This window comes from Lytechinus variegatus, chromosome 12 (assembly GCF_018143015.1).
Source record: "Lytechinus variegatus isolate NC3 chromosome 12, Lvar_3.0, whole genome shotgun sequence".
In the NCBI taxonomy this organism is placed as follows: Eukaryota; Metazoa; Echinodermata; class Echinoidea; order Temnopleuroida; family Toxopneustidae; genus Lytechinus; species Lytechinus variegatus.
Window position 1 is genome coordinate 32,759,375 of NC_054751.1, and position 18,829 is coordinate 32,778,203.

The 18,829-nt window shown below is 35.1% G+C and overlaps 1 protein-coding gene across 1 annotated transcript; it reads right to left on the reverse strand.

Annotated features, from left to right (window-relative positions):
- Positions 1-3,637: 3,637 nt before the first annotated feature.
- LOC121425104 (neuroguidin-like) lies at positions 3,638-13,943 on the reverse strand. The gene is made up of 12 exons (XM_041621081.1): positions 13,815-13,943; positions 11,261-11,317; positions 10,453-10,565; positions 9,476-9,710; positions 9,061-9,163; positions 7,923-8,015; positions 7,467-7,498; positions 6,772-6,827; positions 6,144-6,192; positions 5,712-5,827; positions 5,065-5,083; positions 3,638-3,844 (listed from the first exon to the last, which is right to left on the reverse strand). Exons 1-12 carry the CDS (start codon positions 13,842-13,844, stop codon positions 3,782-3,784), a joined length of 966 nt encoding a protein of 321 aa, XP_041477015.1. The 5' UTR covers positions 13,845-13,943; the 3' UTR covers positions 3,638-3,781.
- Between the last annotated feature and the right edge of the window lie 4,886 nt (positions 13,944-18,829).

Below are 18,829 nucleotides of genomic sequence, written 5' to 3' on the forward strand. Positions count from 1 at the left end.
TTAGAATCCAACATGGCCAAAATATGGAAACATGCAGTAATACACGTACACGGTGTAATACGCAGCGAGTCACCTGTTGACTATAGGGGAAGCTATTGATAAATCTGACTTTAGTAGTGATTTGAAGCCTAAAGCAGACACTAAAGAAAATAAGTCTGTTGATAGACTAGGTCTACAAAACTCTACAAGAAGCTTCACCACAACTTCAGCTGAGTTGGGCTGGTGTAGGGGTGAATGTGGAGCGTTGTGGCCCAGTGGATAAGTCTTCTGACTTTGAAACAGAGGGTCGTGGGTTCGAATCCCAGCCATGGCGTAATTTCCTTCAGCAAGAAATTTATCCACATTGTGTTGCACTAGACCCAGGTGAGGTGAATGGGTACTCGGTAGGAATTCCTTGAATGCATGAGCGCTGAGAGGCAGCTCGAGCTAAAGCCGGGGTAATAATAATAACAATGCGCCTTGGAATAGAATATTTCTAGATAGATGGCGCTATATAAATGCCTATTATTATTATTAATGTGGTTCCACCGGTGGATACTGTACCCGCTGTCAGATATTTTTCATAACGGCAGGTATCATTCATACTTGGAACCATATCCACCAGGTTTGAAACAGTTTGATGTTTGCAGATTCGATTCCTTGGCGGATTAGGTTCAGATTGACTACGTGTATTCATTATGACTCGGCAGCGCATGCGCGGCTCTGGCAATATTGGGGAGAGGGGAGCCTAGCGAGTTCGTGCGCCGCGGTCACGTACCACATGACGTATACGTACATACTGTACATGCATGAACGATAGCAAGAACGATATCTGCTGAAGAGAAATTGCGGGAGAAATTGATACTGAATCTGCCGGACGTGGAACACTATCCGCCAGTAGATTGTGTTGACGAATACCGTATCTGCCAGTCTCCAGATTTGCCGCTACACCGGGTACCAGCGGGGGGAAGATGCTGCTGGAGCTAGAAACATTCGAATGTGTAAATATGTGCAAGTAATTCACGGTGTGGGTCACGGCCACCCCTAATAATTTAGGGTGCAAAGGGTTAATAGAGATGAAAGTCCTGGTCATTGTGCCTTTAAAATATGTGTGTGTGAAGTATGCTATTTTCTGCTTCTGTATAACTGGACTGGTTTGAAGTGATGTTTACTGTGACATTTAACCAGCTAGTCATAAGCATGCATTTCATTTTGAATATGTGTATTTTTGCTTCCATTGTCTATCTAGCACCCCAATGTAATCATTAAGAAAGTATTTATTGCAACATATTGCTGCCATCTATGTGGCCATCTTCAATTCATTTTTCTCCAAAAATTGAATTTCTCATTGCAGTATTGGTTTTATTTATTATTATACAACTGAAAGTCATATCTTTTCTGCTCTTGCCAATATTTTTGCATAAATATGAAATAATAATTTTGCTATCTTGTTATGATCTTCCCGAATCCTCGTACTTTAATACTTTTTCATTGTTTAAAGGGTACTTGTTAAAAACGTAATTTGTGATATACCAGCTTGGCGTTGGTACAGCAGAAAGCTGCTTGGAGTTCCTACAGTAGTTATTTCAAAAGAATCACACATTCTGAAATTAACAATAGCATGCAGCAAGGCTTTTAAGCAATGGACATTCACAATACTCATTTCTGCGATCTAGTCAGGGGGGGCAGTTATAAATTTGGGGGTAAATCAAAATATGCACATTCACACATGGCAAAGCACTTTTCAGCAGAAACATGTATTATAAATGTGTCTCTCACTGTAGATTATTTCAGACCAAAATTTGTTTCTCATATGAATGGCATGTATCTGAATGAGAATTATTCATAATGGAAAGTTCTCATTTCAAAGACTGTTATTTTTCATTGATTACTATTGTGTCTGTAATATCAGCTGTACAGGTTCATTTTGTATGAAACTCATTCTCGTATATTTTTAAAAGAGCCAAATGTCATTTAATATTTCTACACTATAATTTTGGGCATAGGATTTTATTTTCTCACAACGTGAAGTTGCAAATAAAAAATAATAATACATGAATGATGTACTGTGTGAGGAGCTTTTGTTTTCAAATATCTTGTAGAGTAGTAATTCTGTTTATGCATGTGTTGTAAAGAAAGTATTAAATTATAGATATATATTTATGAACTTATGGAAAATATGCAATAGGTAGGCCTGTGCAATTTCATGTTTTAATTTAACCAATTTATTCATGCTGGAAGGGCTGAAAAAATAACTGTGTGACAATATTGATTACTGTTTTATAATATTGAGATTTACTTGTAACCTTTGACAAGACCTCAAATATTCACACGCTTTTCAAATATTGCAATATTCTATTGTATGTTGTATGTGATAATCAGATTTGTCGTGACTGTTTCTTCAGAATGTATAAGCTTACACCTAACGAGAATAACTTCAATTGAATCAAGTGTTCAATTGGCAATTATTTAGAAAATTTTACATATAACACCATCACCATCATGGCAACATCACCATCATCATCATCACCATCATGGCATCATCACCATCAATATCATCATCACCATCATGGCATCATCACCATCAATATCATCATCACCATCATGGCATCACCATCATCATCCATATCATCATCATCACCATCATCAATATCATCATCACCATCATGGCATCATCACCATCATCATCATCAATATCATCACCATCATGGCATCATCACCATCATGGCATCATCACCATCATGGCATCATCATCACCATCATGGCATCATCATCACCATTACCATCATCATCATCACCATCATGGCATCATCATCACCATCATGGCATCATCATCACCATCATCATCAATATCATCGCCATCATGGCATCATCATCACCATCATGGCATCATCATCACCATCAATATCACCATCATGGCATCATCATCAATATCACCATCATGGCATCATCATCACCATCATCATCAATATCACCATCATGGCATCACCATCATGGCACTATCACCAATATTATCTAGTTACAACACAATATAAACAAATGAATTTGCAGGGTATTATTTAGGCCCCAACTTGCAATACAATTTATTTCCAAATAAAAAACATATGCAACTGTAAAACATAGTTTTACAAACTTTCTTACATCAGTGTTTACTGCAACTACATTCACTGATCTCGAAGAGTTAAATTTTTTATCTGAATGCAGCACTTAAAATTACAAATTTGCTTCAGGACCATCAGATGTAGTAAAGCTTAATTTCTGGTTTTACCAATCTAATACCAGGGAAGTGGAAGAGAAATTTATAAAATCTATACGTTTTTTTTTTTTCAATAGATTAATAATATGAAATTACCAAAGGAATGAGGGAATGAAACTTAACCCTAATGAGACGGGGGGGGGGGGGCTTATTCATCCATCCCCTGCAACATTTTTCCTTATTTTTAAAAGTACATTTTATCAGAATCCTATTACGAGTCGGTTAACAAAAAAAAATGCATTTTAGGGGCAGTAATTAGAAATAAGATTTTTCAATGAATTCGATCATACATATTTGTACATTATGCCATGATGCATGTGCCAAATTTTCTCGCGATCACATGATCGATTGCTGGGATCATAAGGAGAGCTGAATCAGCCCCCCCCCCCCAATCTTTTTAGGGTCAAATATTAAACATTGTTTATTTATATTTCTACATTAAATTCAGCACCTAAATCTGATCTGAACATTGAAATGAAAAACTACATATAATAATCCAGAATGTTCATTCTGATATTCTTTGCAATGACAACCAAGAAAGTAACTTTAAAACTTTTTCTTTCTCCTCTTCAATGCTTTCGCAGCTTTCCTCTTGTTGGCCTTTCGAAGCTGAAATAAAGGAACAGAAAAGTTTTTAAAGCATGATTTAGAAATGAGGATTAGTGTAGGGCAAATTAAATAAGAAACTATTTGTCTTTCTTTCTCTACATACATGTATGTTACAAAGGTGTTTTAAACATTCAGGCAATACAGGTCTTCAGTATAATCATGAAATATTGTGACAATTAGAAAAAAAAGAATCACAGAAAAATCAAATATTGGAAGAAATACAAAGAGAACCCCAGAAAAGCTTAGGGTCCCCTTTGCATCATACAAAAATTCATACAAACCTATTTTTTAATTTCCAATACCAAGCGGAACAGTAATTCCTAGTTTTAACCAGTATTATTACTTGATTCAATGAGAAATCATTTCAGGAGGAAACTTCAAGGAGAAAATAAGGCTTAGAATTTGAAGTTCGCTCAAATTATAAGGCATGCTTGATAAACAAAACCCAGTGAAACTCTGTCGTCTGTGGTTTAAAGGGGAAGTTCACCCTGACAAAAAGTTTATTGTAAAAAAAGCAGAAAAAAAAAATATATTGCTGAAGGTTTGGGAAAAATTCATCAAATAATTAAAAAGTTATTAGAATTTCAATTATTTGATTTGTGACGTCATATGCGAGCAGCATTCCTACATAGCGAATGGTAAAAAATCAATGAAATGTCATTTTCTCAGAAAATTGAAAATGGTTTTCACTGTAACTTTTGTATATCAATAGACAAATCATTTCACACCCGATCATGAAAAGAAAAAAAATTAAGTCATCAGGAACCATACAAAATTTGAAATTCATACATTTTATATTACATAACACATGGGGCAGCTGCTCGTTTATGACGTCACAAATCCCAAATTTTGAACTTTAATAACTTTCTTACTCTTTAACAGATTTTCCTCAAACCTTCACCAATATTTTTTACTATTTTTTCTGCTATTTTTACAACAAAGTTTTCTTCAGGGTGAACTTCCCCTTTAACAGGAATGTTTTATCATCGTTTTGCTTATAAGTTACCACTTCATATTTTACTACTGTTGATTGATATCCCTGCCTCATACAGTGTAGCAATTTTCTCTTATACTGATAACACTCTTCCATGGTGTGCTGTCTACACAAACATTCCTACAAAAACTTCACAAGCAAAATTTATGACTGAAGTGTCTCATCAAATAATAACCATGCAGACTATTGAAGTACAATCAATGTCCAAATAAAATAGATATCTTACCTTGCTTGACAACTTTCCCCTGAAAAAGAAAAGATGGAATGATAAAGAGAATACATGATACCTGTCAGTAAAAGCATTGGAATTTTCTTTGCTATACAGATAAGAAGTGTGTAAACCAGTCATAGTTTACAACAGCAATGACATGTGTTAGGAAATAAAAAAATATTACTATTTCTGCTGTCCTAATCTACCGTAGCATTCAATAATTCATATCTGCTATTATTTAATTATTCAGTTTTACTTGGCACCATATGTACAAGACTACACTACAGGAGGTACAGCACATTTTCTCATTTCACAACAAACAACTGTGTTACTATCAACAACTTTAAAATCACATGCAACTTGTTTTATGGTAACAAGAAAAGATCAATGTAAATTACAATAGGTTTCAAGTGTTTTCATTGCCTTTGAAAATGTAAATTCAATTTTCATTTTTGATCTTTCACATACATCAGCTAACTTGCTCAATATCTATATACATGTAGCATTCACGTATTGTATTAAAAAGATCCAAAATTTTGCTTGTTTCACTCGCTCGCAGCTTTCCAGACATTTTGCCCCATACGCCACTGTGTAGGGGTTATAATATTTCCTTCATAGTTCATTAACATTTTCATAATTATGATATAAGATATTTGTCTTACTTCTTTCTTGGTGGTCCATCCATGTCTCCCTCTATGTCTCTATCCAACACACTGATGTTATCAAACCTTGTCAAAGCATCTAGACTCGCCATGGTCGTCATATTACGCTCTCTTTGCTGTGGAAAAAATGTGTATATGAGAGTTTATAACAAGGGTGACACTAGGATATTTTGATAAGGGAAAGGGGGAGGGGGCAAGATGACCAAAAAGTGACACCATTTCCCCCCCCTTTTATTTGAATGACAGCGGTCATCATATACATTAAGACTAACACCTTTTTTAAAACCATTTTTCTTCCCCATTATCTCCATTCTTTTCTCACTATAAAAAGTAATAAATACAGGGGCATGGCAGTGGCCCCTCCCTGCCTTTTTTTTAAATTGACAGGTAAGTATTACAAATAATGACAGTGATAATAAGAAGCATACATACCTTGTCTTTCTTGGTTACAGGAAGTCTCATGAAATTCTCTTCCTCAAACCTAAAATGTAAAATGGCAATGGGAAAGATGGTGATCATTATTTACAGCATAGTTTGGCAGTATTCATCAATTAAAATTCAGTCATAATGCATGTTTTATCATCTCTTTTCTGGGTTAGAACAAGGTGAGATGTCAGGTCCTTTTTATATTAAGCAGAGTGTTTTGATCCATGGTTCAAAAAGCCTGTTTGAATGCTTGTTTTCTAACTTGTGATGAGGTGATGAATTCAAAAAATGTTGTGTAAACTTTTTTGTAAATGCATCTGATAAAGGGCAGAGAACATGTTTGTAAGTGGTGAAAGTTGATTTACAAGCCATAAGTGCAGGCAAAACTGAAAAAAAAGGTTGAGAAACATTAGTGAAGTTTGGAGGTGATCCAGAAGAAATGTAGGGATAAAGGTTGGTGATGATTAATCTCTCTCAACTTCCATCAGGACTACTTGACAAGAATAAGCTCAAAATGTATAAAGAATATAAAGCTTTTTCTCAATCTAATCAAGTGACAATGTATTAAGAAATTTTTGTATAGACCTATCCCAGAGAACACAAACAAGATATCTGTGCCTTGCTATCAACTTACTCATTTTTCTCTCTTGCTTCTTTATCTTCCTTGAGCCTGTGCAAGCTCCTAGATTCCTGGAGATAGCAAATATGAATGACATCAAGAGATACAACATCTATCAGTCAGAAGACAACTCCTTGAAAGCTGTCAGTCAACACTGACACAGACAACTGCGCTCCTCAGCCAATCAAAGCAAAGGAAAGACGTCAGATCTGACAACCATTCAGACAATAAATGTTGATGAAATGCCTCCCAAATTTCCATTATCATCAAAGGTATCAATACTGTCATAAATTTAAATCATAGCATTCAAATGGTCTGCAAACTTGAAGTTTTACGACTTCCCTCCCCTGATTTTCTTTTTGGCCTAATAAAACTGAAAGTCTAATCTTAAAAATATTTATTTGATGGAATGGGATGGAATTTCTTTATGGCAATGCTCAATAATTATTTCAATCATCACAATCTGCTAGATTTGTCATGTGACATACATTCATTCAGCATTCATTTCACCAGACCTGAAATTTGCATGACTCTGGTACACGATCAAAAAGTTCATTTAGTCTCTAATTCTTATAATTGAAGATATGCATCATTGTAATCATAACGAAAGAATGAGATCAGTTGTAAAATGTGACAATTGATTCCTTCCAAGTCAATAACAGTTGATGTCCCTACTGTATACACAAATTATAAATAGATAATCAACATACCCGAACTTCTTCAGGGCCATCATAGTACTCGGCTGCGAGGAAAGGAAAAAAATGTTTTAATTATTCTATATAAGTGAATATCATTTAGCATAATGCAATTAAATGAAGTTAAAAATACTCCAACAGATAGAGACAATTTCATAACCTTACAATCAGTCTTCATTTATTTTTTATAAGGGAATTATGTACTCATAGTGTTTGGGTAACATTGTTGTGTTAAAGGTCTGCTTGTAAATCTTAAGAAATACTAAACAAATTAGCAAAACAATCTCTCAATTACATCCTATGAATATTCAAGAACTTTGATAAATCTACACCCACACCTAGTACATGAAAAGCAATCATCCCCAAATGTTTTTCAGTTGCCTCTGCAACTATACTTCTTCATGCCCTATGCTTCATTTACATACAGCTGAGCCTTGGTGGACATCATGTCCGTACAACCATCATACTAACCTCTAAGTTCTCTAATCATCTCACTACTGAGGGCTCTCTTCTTAGCTTTCTCAAGTTGACGTTCCCTTCTCTCCTTCTGTGTCTCATCACCGTCTGTGATCAAAGTTAGATAATATTCAAGATAAATGGCATCATTCTTAGATTAACGGTAGGTACTGGGGCATCAATGAATTTTGATACCATGGTATGTTTGTTATCATCTAGATATCTTTCATATTTAAATACTGTTGACTTTTGTTAAATTGTTATGTAGTCATTGTTTATATATATTACAGAGTATATATAGTAGGCTCAAGATAGTTCATTCTTAAAAGCATGTTTCTATCTAGACTAGTAGGGGCCATACTTGACTAGCATTCATGCTATTTTCTGGTTCCTATTATCCTTGCTTTTCTATGTATTCATAACTTGTAAATTGGATAATAAATTCATTCATTCATTCCCATTACATATAAATCATAACAGTGAATGTTCAAGAATCAACTTTTGGTTGCTACCATAGATAAATCCCATCAAGTATCACATTCCACTTTAGCATTTTGGAGCTGCAAGAGGAATTATCGCATCAAGTATCAAGTATATATAAATGTAATAGCCTGTGTCAGTACACGATAGTCCCCTGCCTAATCTTAATTGTGGAACATTGTGGCCCAGTGGATTGGGAGAGTCATGGGTTTGAATCAAAGCAATGGGATAATTTCCTCAGCAATATATTGATCCACATTGTGTTGCACTCAACACAGGTGAGGTACATGGGTACCTGGCAAGGATTTAGAAAAGGCGTGATAGCAGTCTGTAGAGCGGTGGTTTCAGATACCAATGACCCGGCTTCGATTCCCACTTGGTGCCCTTTAGGTCCCTTGGAAATGACCTCAAGCTGTCAGTCTCCTGGTTGCACGCTTACAAGCATTCATGCTTTCTTAGCAATCAGATTTTAAAACTATCACCACCATTTATTCTTTGAAACACTGAGCGCCCAATACATGTAGTAGCTCTGCTCAAACCAGGGTACTTATGCCGCATGTATGCTACAGCACATTTACAGGCTTATGATAAAGAGCTAATAGGCAAGATATAAGCAAGTATGATTATCATTAAGTTAAATAGTACTATTACGATACCAGTTAATTAGACCTACCGTAGTACATAGCAGCAACTTTGGGAGGAACATATTTCTTGGGTTTCTCAATCTTTTCCTCTTCATCTTCATCACTATCTTCCTCTCCTTCCTCATCTTGTAACTATAGATGGAAAATAAAAGACTCCAATTTTCATACTTGGAATAACTACCACTCATCATATGTGATTGGTAGTGCATGGATATCGATATGACTTGCTCACAGAATTGATTTAAAAAATATTCTTTCTATCAACATGAATAGAAATATGTGAATATGTTGCATCGTATTTCAATATTACTCTTTAGCCAACTTCTCGTTACTTATAATATTGTGACATTTGTGTATTCCTTGTGCCCCAAGTGGGGTCAACGGAAAGTCCCAAATCAAAGTTCAAAGCTCTGAAAATTCAAAGAAACATGAAAGTTGACTTACCTTACTAATGAGTCCATCAGGGTTGGGTTTGAATCGTAATGGATCATTAGCTGCTGGGACACCTGTGGATGCAGTCTTGATCAGTTTGTCTATCTGATACGTAAGCTTCTGATCTATAGGTCTCATCTTCTCCAGGACGGTACGATTCTCAGCTAGACGCAAGACGGCAGGGTCGCCATTGATGGACTGACCTTTGACCTTCTGCAGCATGATGTAGGTCAGGTCCATTATGTAGCTGTTTGGTGAAAGTTGAAAATATAAAATTAAATCTGAGAATACTTCATGAAGATTATTATTCATTTTCTACAAGTTTAAATTATATAACAGAGTTACAAATCACATTAAACATCAGATCAGAACTTTGATTCAAATAGCATTAACTGTTTTGTCTAATTTAAAGTTAGGCTGTACTGTCTATCCACTTTATCTAATATCCACCTGGTCTAACACCACTCAGTATATCATTAGATGTAGTTCAAGTATGAAACAAATTTTTATTTCACAAAGTTAAAAATAATAACCAAACAAAGTACAAAATAGACCATCCGGGTATACTACTTATACCATGGTCACATTTGTTCTACGGCGGCCGTACGGCGAGTTGAAAACAGCCGTTTTAACAATTTTTTGTCCAACTACATATAGGTGGTTTGAATCAAAATTAATAAAACGGCTGTTTCCGACTCGCCATACGGCCGCCGTAGAGCAAATCTGACCAAGGTATTAATGACAGACCAAATGATAGACCATTTGTGTTTGGCCCATGAAGTAAACCAAGTAAATATAAATTGTCATCACTCGCGTATCCAGCCTCAACCATGACAAAGAACTGTATGGGCCCATGTACAAGCATGATAGAGTCACTATTGTCCTCAGACAATTGGGCCTATGTAATGCTTTGTAGGATCTGATGCTGGATACGCGCTTGGTTGCAATGTAGCAGCTTTTGCTCATGAGAACAACTCGATTAAACAAACCTTAATAACAAGTGATGTTTGACCTCTAAAAAGCTGACCCCTTTAGCCGTACATGTAACTCCATCTTCAACTTTCTTCTGGATCCCTTTCACTGATTTAGTTACTCCAGATACCTGTCAATTGTGAAATAATATGAAACTAATACTATAACAACAAAACCAGAGTGCCCATATTTTGCATACATTCCTGTAGCTCAAAAAGAAATTACCATGTTATGTCATTTTCTATAAGACTATGAAAAATATTTGAAAAACCTTTATCAATTTTGTTGTCTGTGCTGCATTCATTCAAAAACTGAACTTTTACATCAAGCAATTAGTATAAAATTGATGATTTGCAAGCAGATTTCAACAAAAAAAAAAAACATTTGAAAAATACCAACCAAACCTATAGTAGTTTGACTTTCATAAGATATTATCCTCCTACTATGATTGCTGACATTAATTCTTGCAAAATTCTCATCTATGAAATATGTTTAATAAGTTTATTGATGCCATTGGTCAATTAGTTACCCTGACCCATCAGTGGTTGAAATATGGAAATCAATTAAAAATAGTTTTAAAGAATTCAAGGAATTTCACAATGTATAAAATGGATTCTAACAAAACATGTCTGACAAATAACTAAAATGAACAAGAATGACAATAAAATGATCAATAAAAAATTGAACACTGAAAATTAAATGGCTTAACCTTTTATTATTTTCTACATCAGATAGAATAGTAATTTCAGATTTGATACCTGCCACCAAAAAACACCACAAGGGCCCATGGTTATTAAGAAGGTCTGGAAGTCTTCTTATACTTACTTGTTCAAGAAGACCTTTAAGAAGTGTCTTGAACTGAAGCAATTCAGCTTCTGGTACCTGCAAGTAAAGATGGAGTAAAATTCAATCACAGAAATTTGATGTAGTCTTTCTTTCAATTATTGTCAGCTTTGGAATCATCAAAATGTTGAGATTCTAAATCCAGTGAAATCTGTGTAGAAGCTTGGAAAAAAAGTAGCAACCCTTACATAACATGGTAAGGTCCCCCACGTCTGCACAGTCCCCCTTGTCTGCGCACACACGTGTTTACATAGACCAAAAAGCTTCATTCTATGTTATATTGGTTGTTCCACTGAACTCTGTTGGCTCCACTCACCAATAACAGAGACGGAAGTTCTAACTCGATCTGTACAGGGACTTAATGGCCATACGTTTATGTACTAAGTTCGGATAAACCAGGGAAGTGAAGTTGCGTGACAGCCAAAGTATGTCACTGTTTTTTGTCCTTTTAACTTTTTTTTCCTGTTTTGGTGCATTTCAGGCCAAAATGGAATAATAACTTAATATTATTCTGAATGATCTATATTTTGGTCCAGTTCCTTTTAGGCCAAGTAAAAAAAGGAAGTAGTTGATCGTCCGGGTTTTTTGAGAGGGAGGTCCTTACTATTTGCTATCTTACTATATTTTTTAAGAACAAGGAGGCATTTTCTCGGCCCGTTTTTTGACATCAGTGATGAGGAAGGTCTTTACTATTTTTTTTTGCTATTTTTTATTCAAATGGTTGTCAGGCCATGTCAAGCTTGAATTATGTGATCGGTGCATGCTCAATATTAACAATAAATGAGTAGAAATGTATATATATATATATAATCTAAGGAAAATGTATTATGCGATAAAAATCTATTGATGTATTTATACTGATGTATACCGGTACTGTATTGTTGTAAAACAAAATGTTCATGTCAAGTGAATTATTTAAACATTATTCTATATCAATATATTTATGTAAAGGTAAAAAATGCAGGGGGGTGGGGTCATTTTTATTATCATGGAGCCATGTTTATTTTTCCAGAGCCAATCTCTTTCTTAGCTCTGGACACGGTTTCACATCACAGTTTTCCAGCTGCTTGTATATTCATTTACATGTTGTTTAATACTGTTCAATTTTTATTCATTTTTTAATTGATATGAAATGTTAAATGATGATTGAATTAATTGTTAATTGTTCACACAATGTTTATTATTTCATGTTTGTAACTGTTAGATCAATTTACTAACTAATTTTTACAATTTTCCATCAAATTGAATTGCTCAAGGAAGAATTTTGAACAGAATTGGCACTTCTTGGAATCCCATTAATGATTTTCAATCTTGATAATGAATAACCCACTTGAAATTAATTTTTTGAATATTCAATGCACTGCCTGCTGACGTTAGAAAACTCGCTAGAAAATTCAATTCATTTAACAAATTCACATGTTGCGCCAGCACAGTCAATAACATCATCCCAGCGCTGCATTAACCCAACACAGTCACAAACACAGTCAATCACCGTAACACGCATTCGAAGTACAGTTGCTATCACTCACCAAAAAACCCGCCGAAATACAAATTTACGTCATTAAAATTTATTTTTCTGGTCCAAAGCACGCGATGAATTAGTTCAGATTCAGGAAGCGGATCCCCAAAATGCACTAAAAATGAAGAAATCTGTGATCTTTCCCGAGTTTGCAAACTTTATTTTCTCGCTAATTTATGATGGTATCTTCAAAATTCCAATGGAAAACCAAATCAGAATTTTCTTTCTTGCAGTTACGGCGATATCGGACTTTGCAATTGTTTTTTTAAGTTGCAAGAGAGATCCCAAAGCACATGAGAGCAAATCGCTCGCCAATTTTGTGATTTCTTGCGCTATCAGCAGCCATGAAAATAGTAAATATCAAGAAAATTGATGATGCATGCTGCAATGAAAAAGGGAACATCACAATTTTTTTTTTTTCCTTAGCCAATTTTTAAAAGTAGTAAATAGCAAAAATGTTCATGCGGCAGCCAAAATAGAGCGCGAGAGGACGATCAACTTTCTTTTTTTACTTGGCCTTATAGACAAAAATCGATGAGCCCCATCCAAGTTAACCCCCCAATCTGCACAATTTCGAGCCGTCTGTGTACGACTACGACTACAAGGTCAAGGAGACATTTTTTTTATGTTTTAAAAACTCAAAGCAGATGGCATGGCTGCCAAAAAAAATGCCAGCTGTCGACAATCACACAAAAACAGTGCCAAAAAAAGTCTAGCATTTGCATTTGTCCCAAAGAAAAAGAGAAAATAAGCCAAACATTGCCAAACTTATTTTGCCACACATGGAGGACTAGTAAGAACAAGGTTATATTCATAGAGATATATATCAAATTATCATAACCTTGTTCATTTGAATGAGTACGAGTGAGCGCTCCACGTCCACGGCCATGTTCACCCCTCATAACTGAATGAGTGGGACTAAATTCAAATTTCTTACGACTAGAAATTGACATAAGGAGTTAAATGCAAGTTAAAGAAGGATATACTCAAAATCCAGAATCTGATATTCGGACTTACATTCAATGAACCTCCATCGTCGGAATTCATCACTTAGATCTTCGCTTCTCAGGAATTACGTAACAAGAAAATTAGACAGTCGGATCGCGGAGAGTAAAACGTGTTGCTTCCACCTTAACTCAACACTAAATTTATGGGAAGCCAAAATTGTCAAAATTTTTACTTACATCGCATGATTATTGTACTCTTTTCTAACTCATCATGGTAGAGAAAGTTATCTTAGTTATCCTTCCAAACCAGTTAAGAATGATTTGAGAGAAAATGAGCTGATACATTGAAATCATACTGTTATAGATTTATGACACTATTGGCTATCCATACTACTAGCTCAAACCACAATTTTAAAGGACAAGTCGACCATTAAAAAAAATGTTACGCCACTGCACACCACTGATCTTGAGAGATCAGGGGCCTGTTGCATGACGAGATGAGCGATACGTAGGAACGTCCTAGGACCATTCTTCCGAGATAGGAAGATTGGCGACAAATCAGCGCTTTCCGTTTCACGAAGGCAATTTTGTCTTCCAAGTCCGCGACATCGTTTGACATCGATATTATCGGAAAAATATTTAGTCTTCATCGTCACCTGAACCTTTTATTTCGGAATGACGACTTTTCATAAAATCATTTATTTCAATAAAAGGAGATCAAATGATGTTTTATTTATTACTGATTGTAGAATTGATGTATGGAGCTTACTTTATGAGGTAAAAAGAGAAAAAACCTCAAAGATTCACAAACATAACTGAATAAAATCGAATTTTTCATTATTTCCCTTATTTAGAACACGATGTCCTTTTAGAGACACCTTTCATTGATATTTCAACGAAAGAGACCCTTGTCCGGTATAAAATTGATTTGACGAAGTAATTTCAACATTTTATGAGTTCAATATTTTGTATTTTTATAGAATACTTACATTTAATTGTAATTTTGCAAATTATGCGTTAATATGTTATTTGTTGAGGTAAATATAGGGCTTGAATGGAGTAAACAATATCAACAGTGTCTGATTGTACGAGACTAAAAGGGAAAATATGAGAGGCTGCGTGTGAAAAATCTAATTTATTTATTTGATTTGTCAGATATAACGCAAGAAATACGAGTGTTTATAGAGTACCTCAGATGCATGAAGAGTAACCGAAGACAAGGAAAATATGAAAATTGCTGCAAACATGGCCAAGTAAATAAAGTAGTGCTTTGCAATAATAACTAAAACATAGAAAAAGTTGTGCAATCCACAATGGAGAAAATAGTATTAACAGGAACAATGCTAAAAATTACAACGATCATATTAACGTTGGTCATATCTAAAGTTGATCACTTAATTTTTTTGAAGTTTATATAAGGTTTAAGAATATACAAAATATATATGTACAATATTTCAAAGTTAAGTAAGGGAGGAGTAGAGACTACCGTGATCCTTTTAACATGACATAGGAGCCGAAAGGGGCCACCCTACGATTTAAAATGTGCTTCTTTGTATGGATTTTCCATAATATTTTATTTGATGAACTTATCTTCATTAATTTTTGTAGCGATTGTGATGGATTCGTGAGCTAAGCCTAATCTGTATCTTAGAATGAGCTATTTTGATACTGCAGATTTTTGTTTTGTGTCACTGTTTCACATCTCAAGTTATCCCAAATCCAAGAATTAATTTTCATTGATTAAAATTAATCTCATCAAAAAATAATGTTTAACATCTTAGTTTTGTATCGTTTTTTTTTCTTTGTTTTTTGCTTAGCGCTATAAACATGCCCTTTTTCCTTATATTATTTCTTTTAAGGAAGTTTGTTTTCATGTTGTTGAATTATTTATGAGAAAGCATGAGGGGTCAGAGAGATAGTGTCGCCCATTTCGATAGTTCAAGTTTATTTTTTTTATGGAAAAGGGGTGGGGATATAGGACAGAGGGAGAATAAAAGAAAACATATTTAAAAAATATTTGGGCCTACATTACCCCGGAGAAGTTAAAATGACATCCGTTTTTGGTCGTCTAGTCGACGTGAAATTGACGACAACTAGCCCCCATATAAAAGATAACTTGGCGCCATCCCAGATAAAATCCATCATCAACCCCCTAAAAATATGTTTAAAGGTGATATGTCAGAGTGGCTTGCCGTAAACGCGTTTTCTCTCAATGCCGACGGTGGCGGGCGGTGTGCAAAGAAGATCATGCCTACGTAGGACATGTCTGGAGGTGTCTTTCCAAGGACCATTCTTCGTATCGCTCAAATCGGCTTTGTGAAACAGTTGAGCGATATCTCGTTCTTACGTAGAATGGTTCCACGAAAGACCATTTCATGCAACAGGCCCCAGTGCTGCACACACGTCAAGCCAAGGGGTATCGGGATCATGTCGGGGATCATGTCTTGTTAGGCGATAGATCCCCCAGAATCTAGTCTGCTGTGCAAATTAACTCTTAGATAGATAGATAGATTTTATTTTCACATGGTTAAAAACCCCAACAGATACAGAGTCTGATTTACATTGGGGCCGTGCCATGAATAAAATGTACAAAGTAAAAGGAACCCAATCTTAGTATACATGAATAAATACATAAAACATGATAATCGTAATTATATTACCAGGTGATAATACAAAAAGTTAAGTTTATAAAAAATAATAACGAATTGTAATCAAATGATAAGTTGGAAATATACACAATATCTTCAATATGAATGCATAATACAGAAAAAATAACATTATTATAGGGTGAAATATTACTGAGATACATAATTATAAATGGATTAATTTGAATTATTGAGAAAAAAAACTCTGTCTAACAACACTGCACACTCACCCTTACATACAAACAGATACACACCCAGGGGCAGATCCAGCTTTCGCCAATAGGGGGGGCGAAAAATATTTTCATCAACATTTTTCTTGATTGGCCGCTATAATCTGATTTTTGTTGTTGGTTTTTCAGGGGTTAGTCCTAACTAAAGACTGAAGTTCAGTTTTTATTTTTTATAAACAAGATAAGGTATCTCATGTGGTCTTAATATGTTTATTTCATTTTATTTTATTTTATTTATTTCTGCATTCAAGATAATATATGCAACATAACATCAAGGTGATACATTTAAGTTTTACAAAGCAATAAAGCAATAGTCATAATAAAGCAATGAAAAATAAATATCAACAAGAAGCAATATTCAATCAAAAGAAAATAACAGTTTAAATGAATGCAGGAGACCGCCATCGTGAGCGGTTAAGCTTGAAAATGATGGCGGCCTCGAATATAATATGCGAGTGCGAAGCGCGAGCTCAAATTCTTTGATATTTTATGTCCTTAGACCTGAAGATTCTGAGCAGTTTTTATAATCATGAACAAAGATAAGTATCCAACTAAACAAATCGAGCGCGAAACGCGAGCCGAAATTTTAATATAGTAACGTAAAAAGAGACTCAGTTAGGACTGTTTTTAGTGATTAATGAAGAGGATACAAATATCACCAATTAAATAATGAGAGTGCGAAGCGCGAGCTCAAAATTGTTGATATTCCGACCTGAAAACTGGACAGTCTAAGCGCGTTTTTATCTAAATAAAGAGCAAGCTGTGTGTCTCAAACAATTAAATGCGAGCGCGAAGCACGAGCTTAAACTTTTACTGACATGATAAAGGGGCATTTCAAGAAACTTTGGTGAGAATTTCCAAAGAAGATAGGTATCTCACAAAATCAAATAATGCAAGCGCGCAGCGCGAGCTGAAAATTTTTATGTAGATTAACAATTTGTGTAAATCAAACAAAATAATGAAGCTTGATGTGCGAGCTAAAATAATATTGTGTGCAAATTGATTTCAGAACTGGATAGAGTAAGTGCAATTAAATCCTCTTGAATGAGATTCTTTACACTGGCAATGCGAGCGCGAAGCGCGAGCGAAAATTTCAATATTTTCCAATTCTTCCCCTCACCCTTTTCTTGTTTCCTATCGGGTCGGGTCGGCCGTTACGAGGCTGTAAATTACACATCAACCTCTTTCTTACTTTTCTTTCTGTTTTTTTCATAGTTTCTATCAAGTTAAAGAGTGCACTTTATTTCTGCAGGTTGTCAAATAGGGGGGCCGGGGCCGGCTCGGCCCCCTCCTGGATCCGCGCCTGCCACCTACAACCTTCCAAACACCCGTCATCATTAAGCGGCATCCCTATGACATAACGCATACAGGCAAAGTGGGTAAAAATCGTGTAAAACATTAAAAAGGGCGACATACCCCCCCCCCAACCTATCCCTTTGTGATTCATTTCCTTAAATTAGCTAAAGCCCTTTTGAAACTGGTAGTGGTATTAGATTGTTGCATTTGAATTGGTAGTGAGTTCCAGCATTGAGCCCCCCTGAACGTAAAAGTTTTCTTACCAGATTCGGATTTTGCTTGGGGGATATTTAAAGTTATTGGACCTGACCGTGTATTATAATGTATGCCTATAAAATGAATTAAATATGTCGGTGCCTGTCCTGTCATATGTTGAAAATATCAAAAAGTACTGGTTTAGATTTGATACCTGCAAGATTTTTAAAAGATGGGGCAAGAAATTTGTACAAACCTTTGAATTATGTTATTAATTTATCTCTTATGTCTTCTACCTTTCCTGATGATATGAAATTCGCAAAAGTTACCCCGCTTCATAAAAAGAAAGATAAAACTGACGTTAGTAATTATAGGCCTATAAGTGTATTAAGTGTAGTGTCGAAAACTTTGGAAAAATCTGTTCATGCTCAAGTGGAGAAATACTTCCAAGAAACCAAGCTAAAATATGAATTTCAGTCCGGCTTTCGTAACGGATATTCCACTGAAACTTGTTTACTACATTTAACAGATTTTATCAGGAATGAAATTTCACATGGGCGCATATGGTTGGAATGGTTCTCCTAGACTTACAAAAAGCCTTTGATACTGTAAATCATAACATACTTTTGAAGAAATTAGAAGTGATGGGTTTAGACTCTGCATGTGTGACATGGTTTAGATCATATTTATCTAACCGTCATCAGGTATAGTTACAATGC

Bases quoted from the DNA above. Each gene is read 5' to 3' on its own strand.
- LOC121425104 (XM_041621081.1), bottom strand. From the start codon at position 13,844: ATGAATTCCGACGATGGAGGTTCATTGAAT. The intron at 10,566-11,260 runs GTAAGTATAAGA...CACAATTGACAG, and splicing joins TTAAAGGTCTTCTTGAACAA to GTATCTGGAGTAACTAAATC. The intron at 7,499-7,922 runs GTTAGTATGATG...CTTTCCTCGCAG, and splicing joins GATGATTAGAGAACTTAGAG to CCGAGTACTATGATGGCCCT.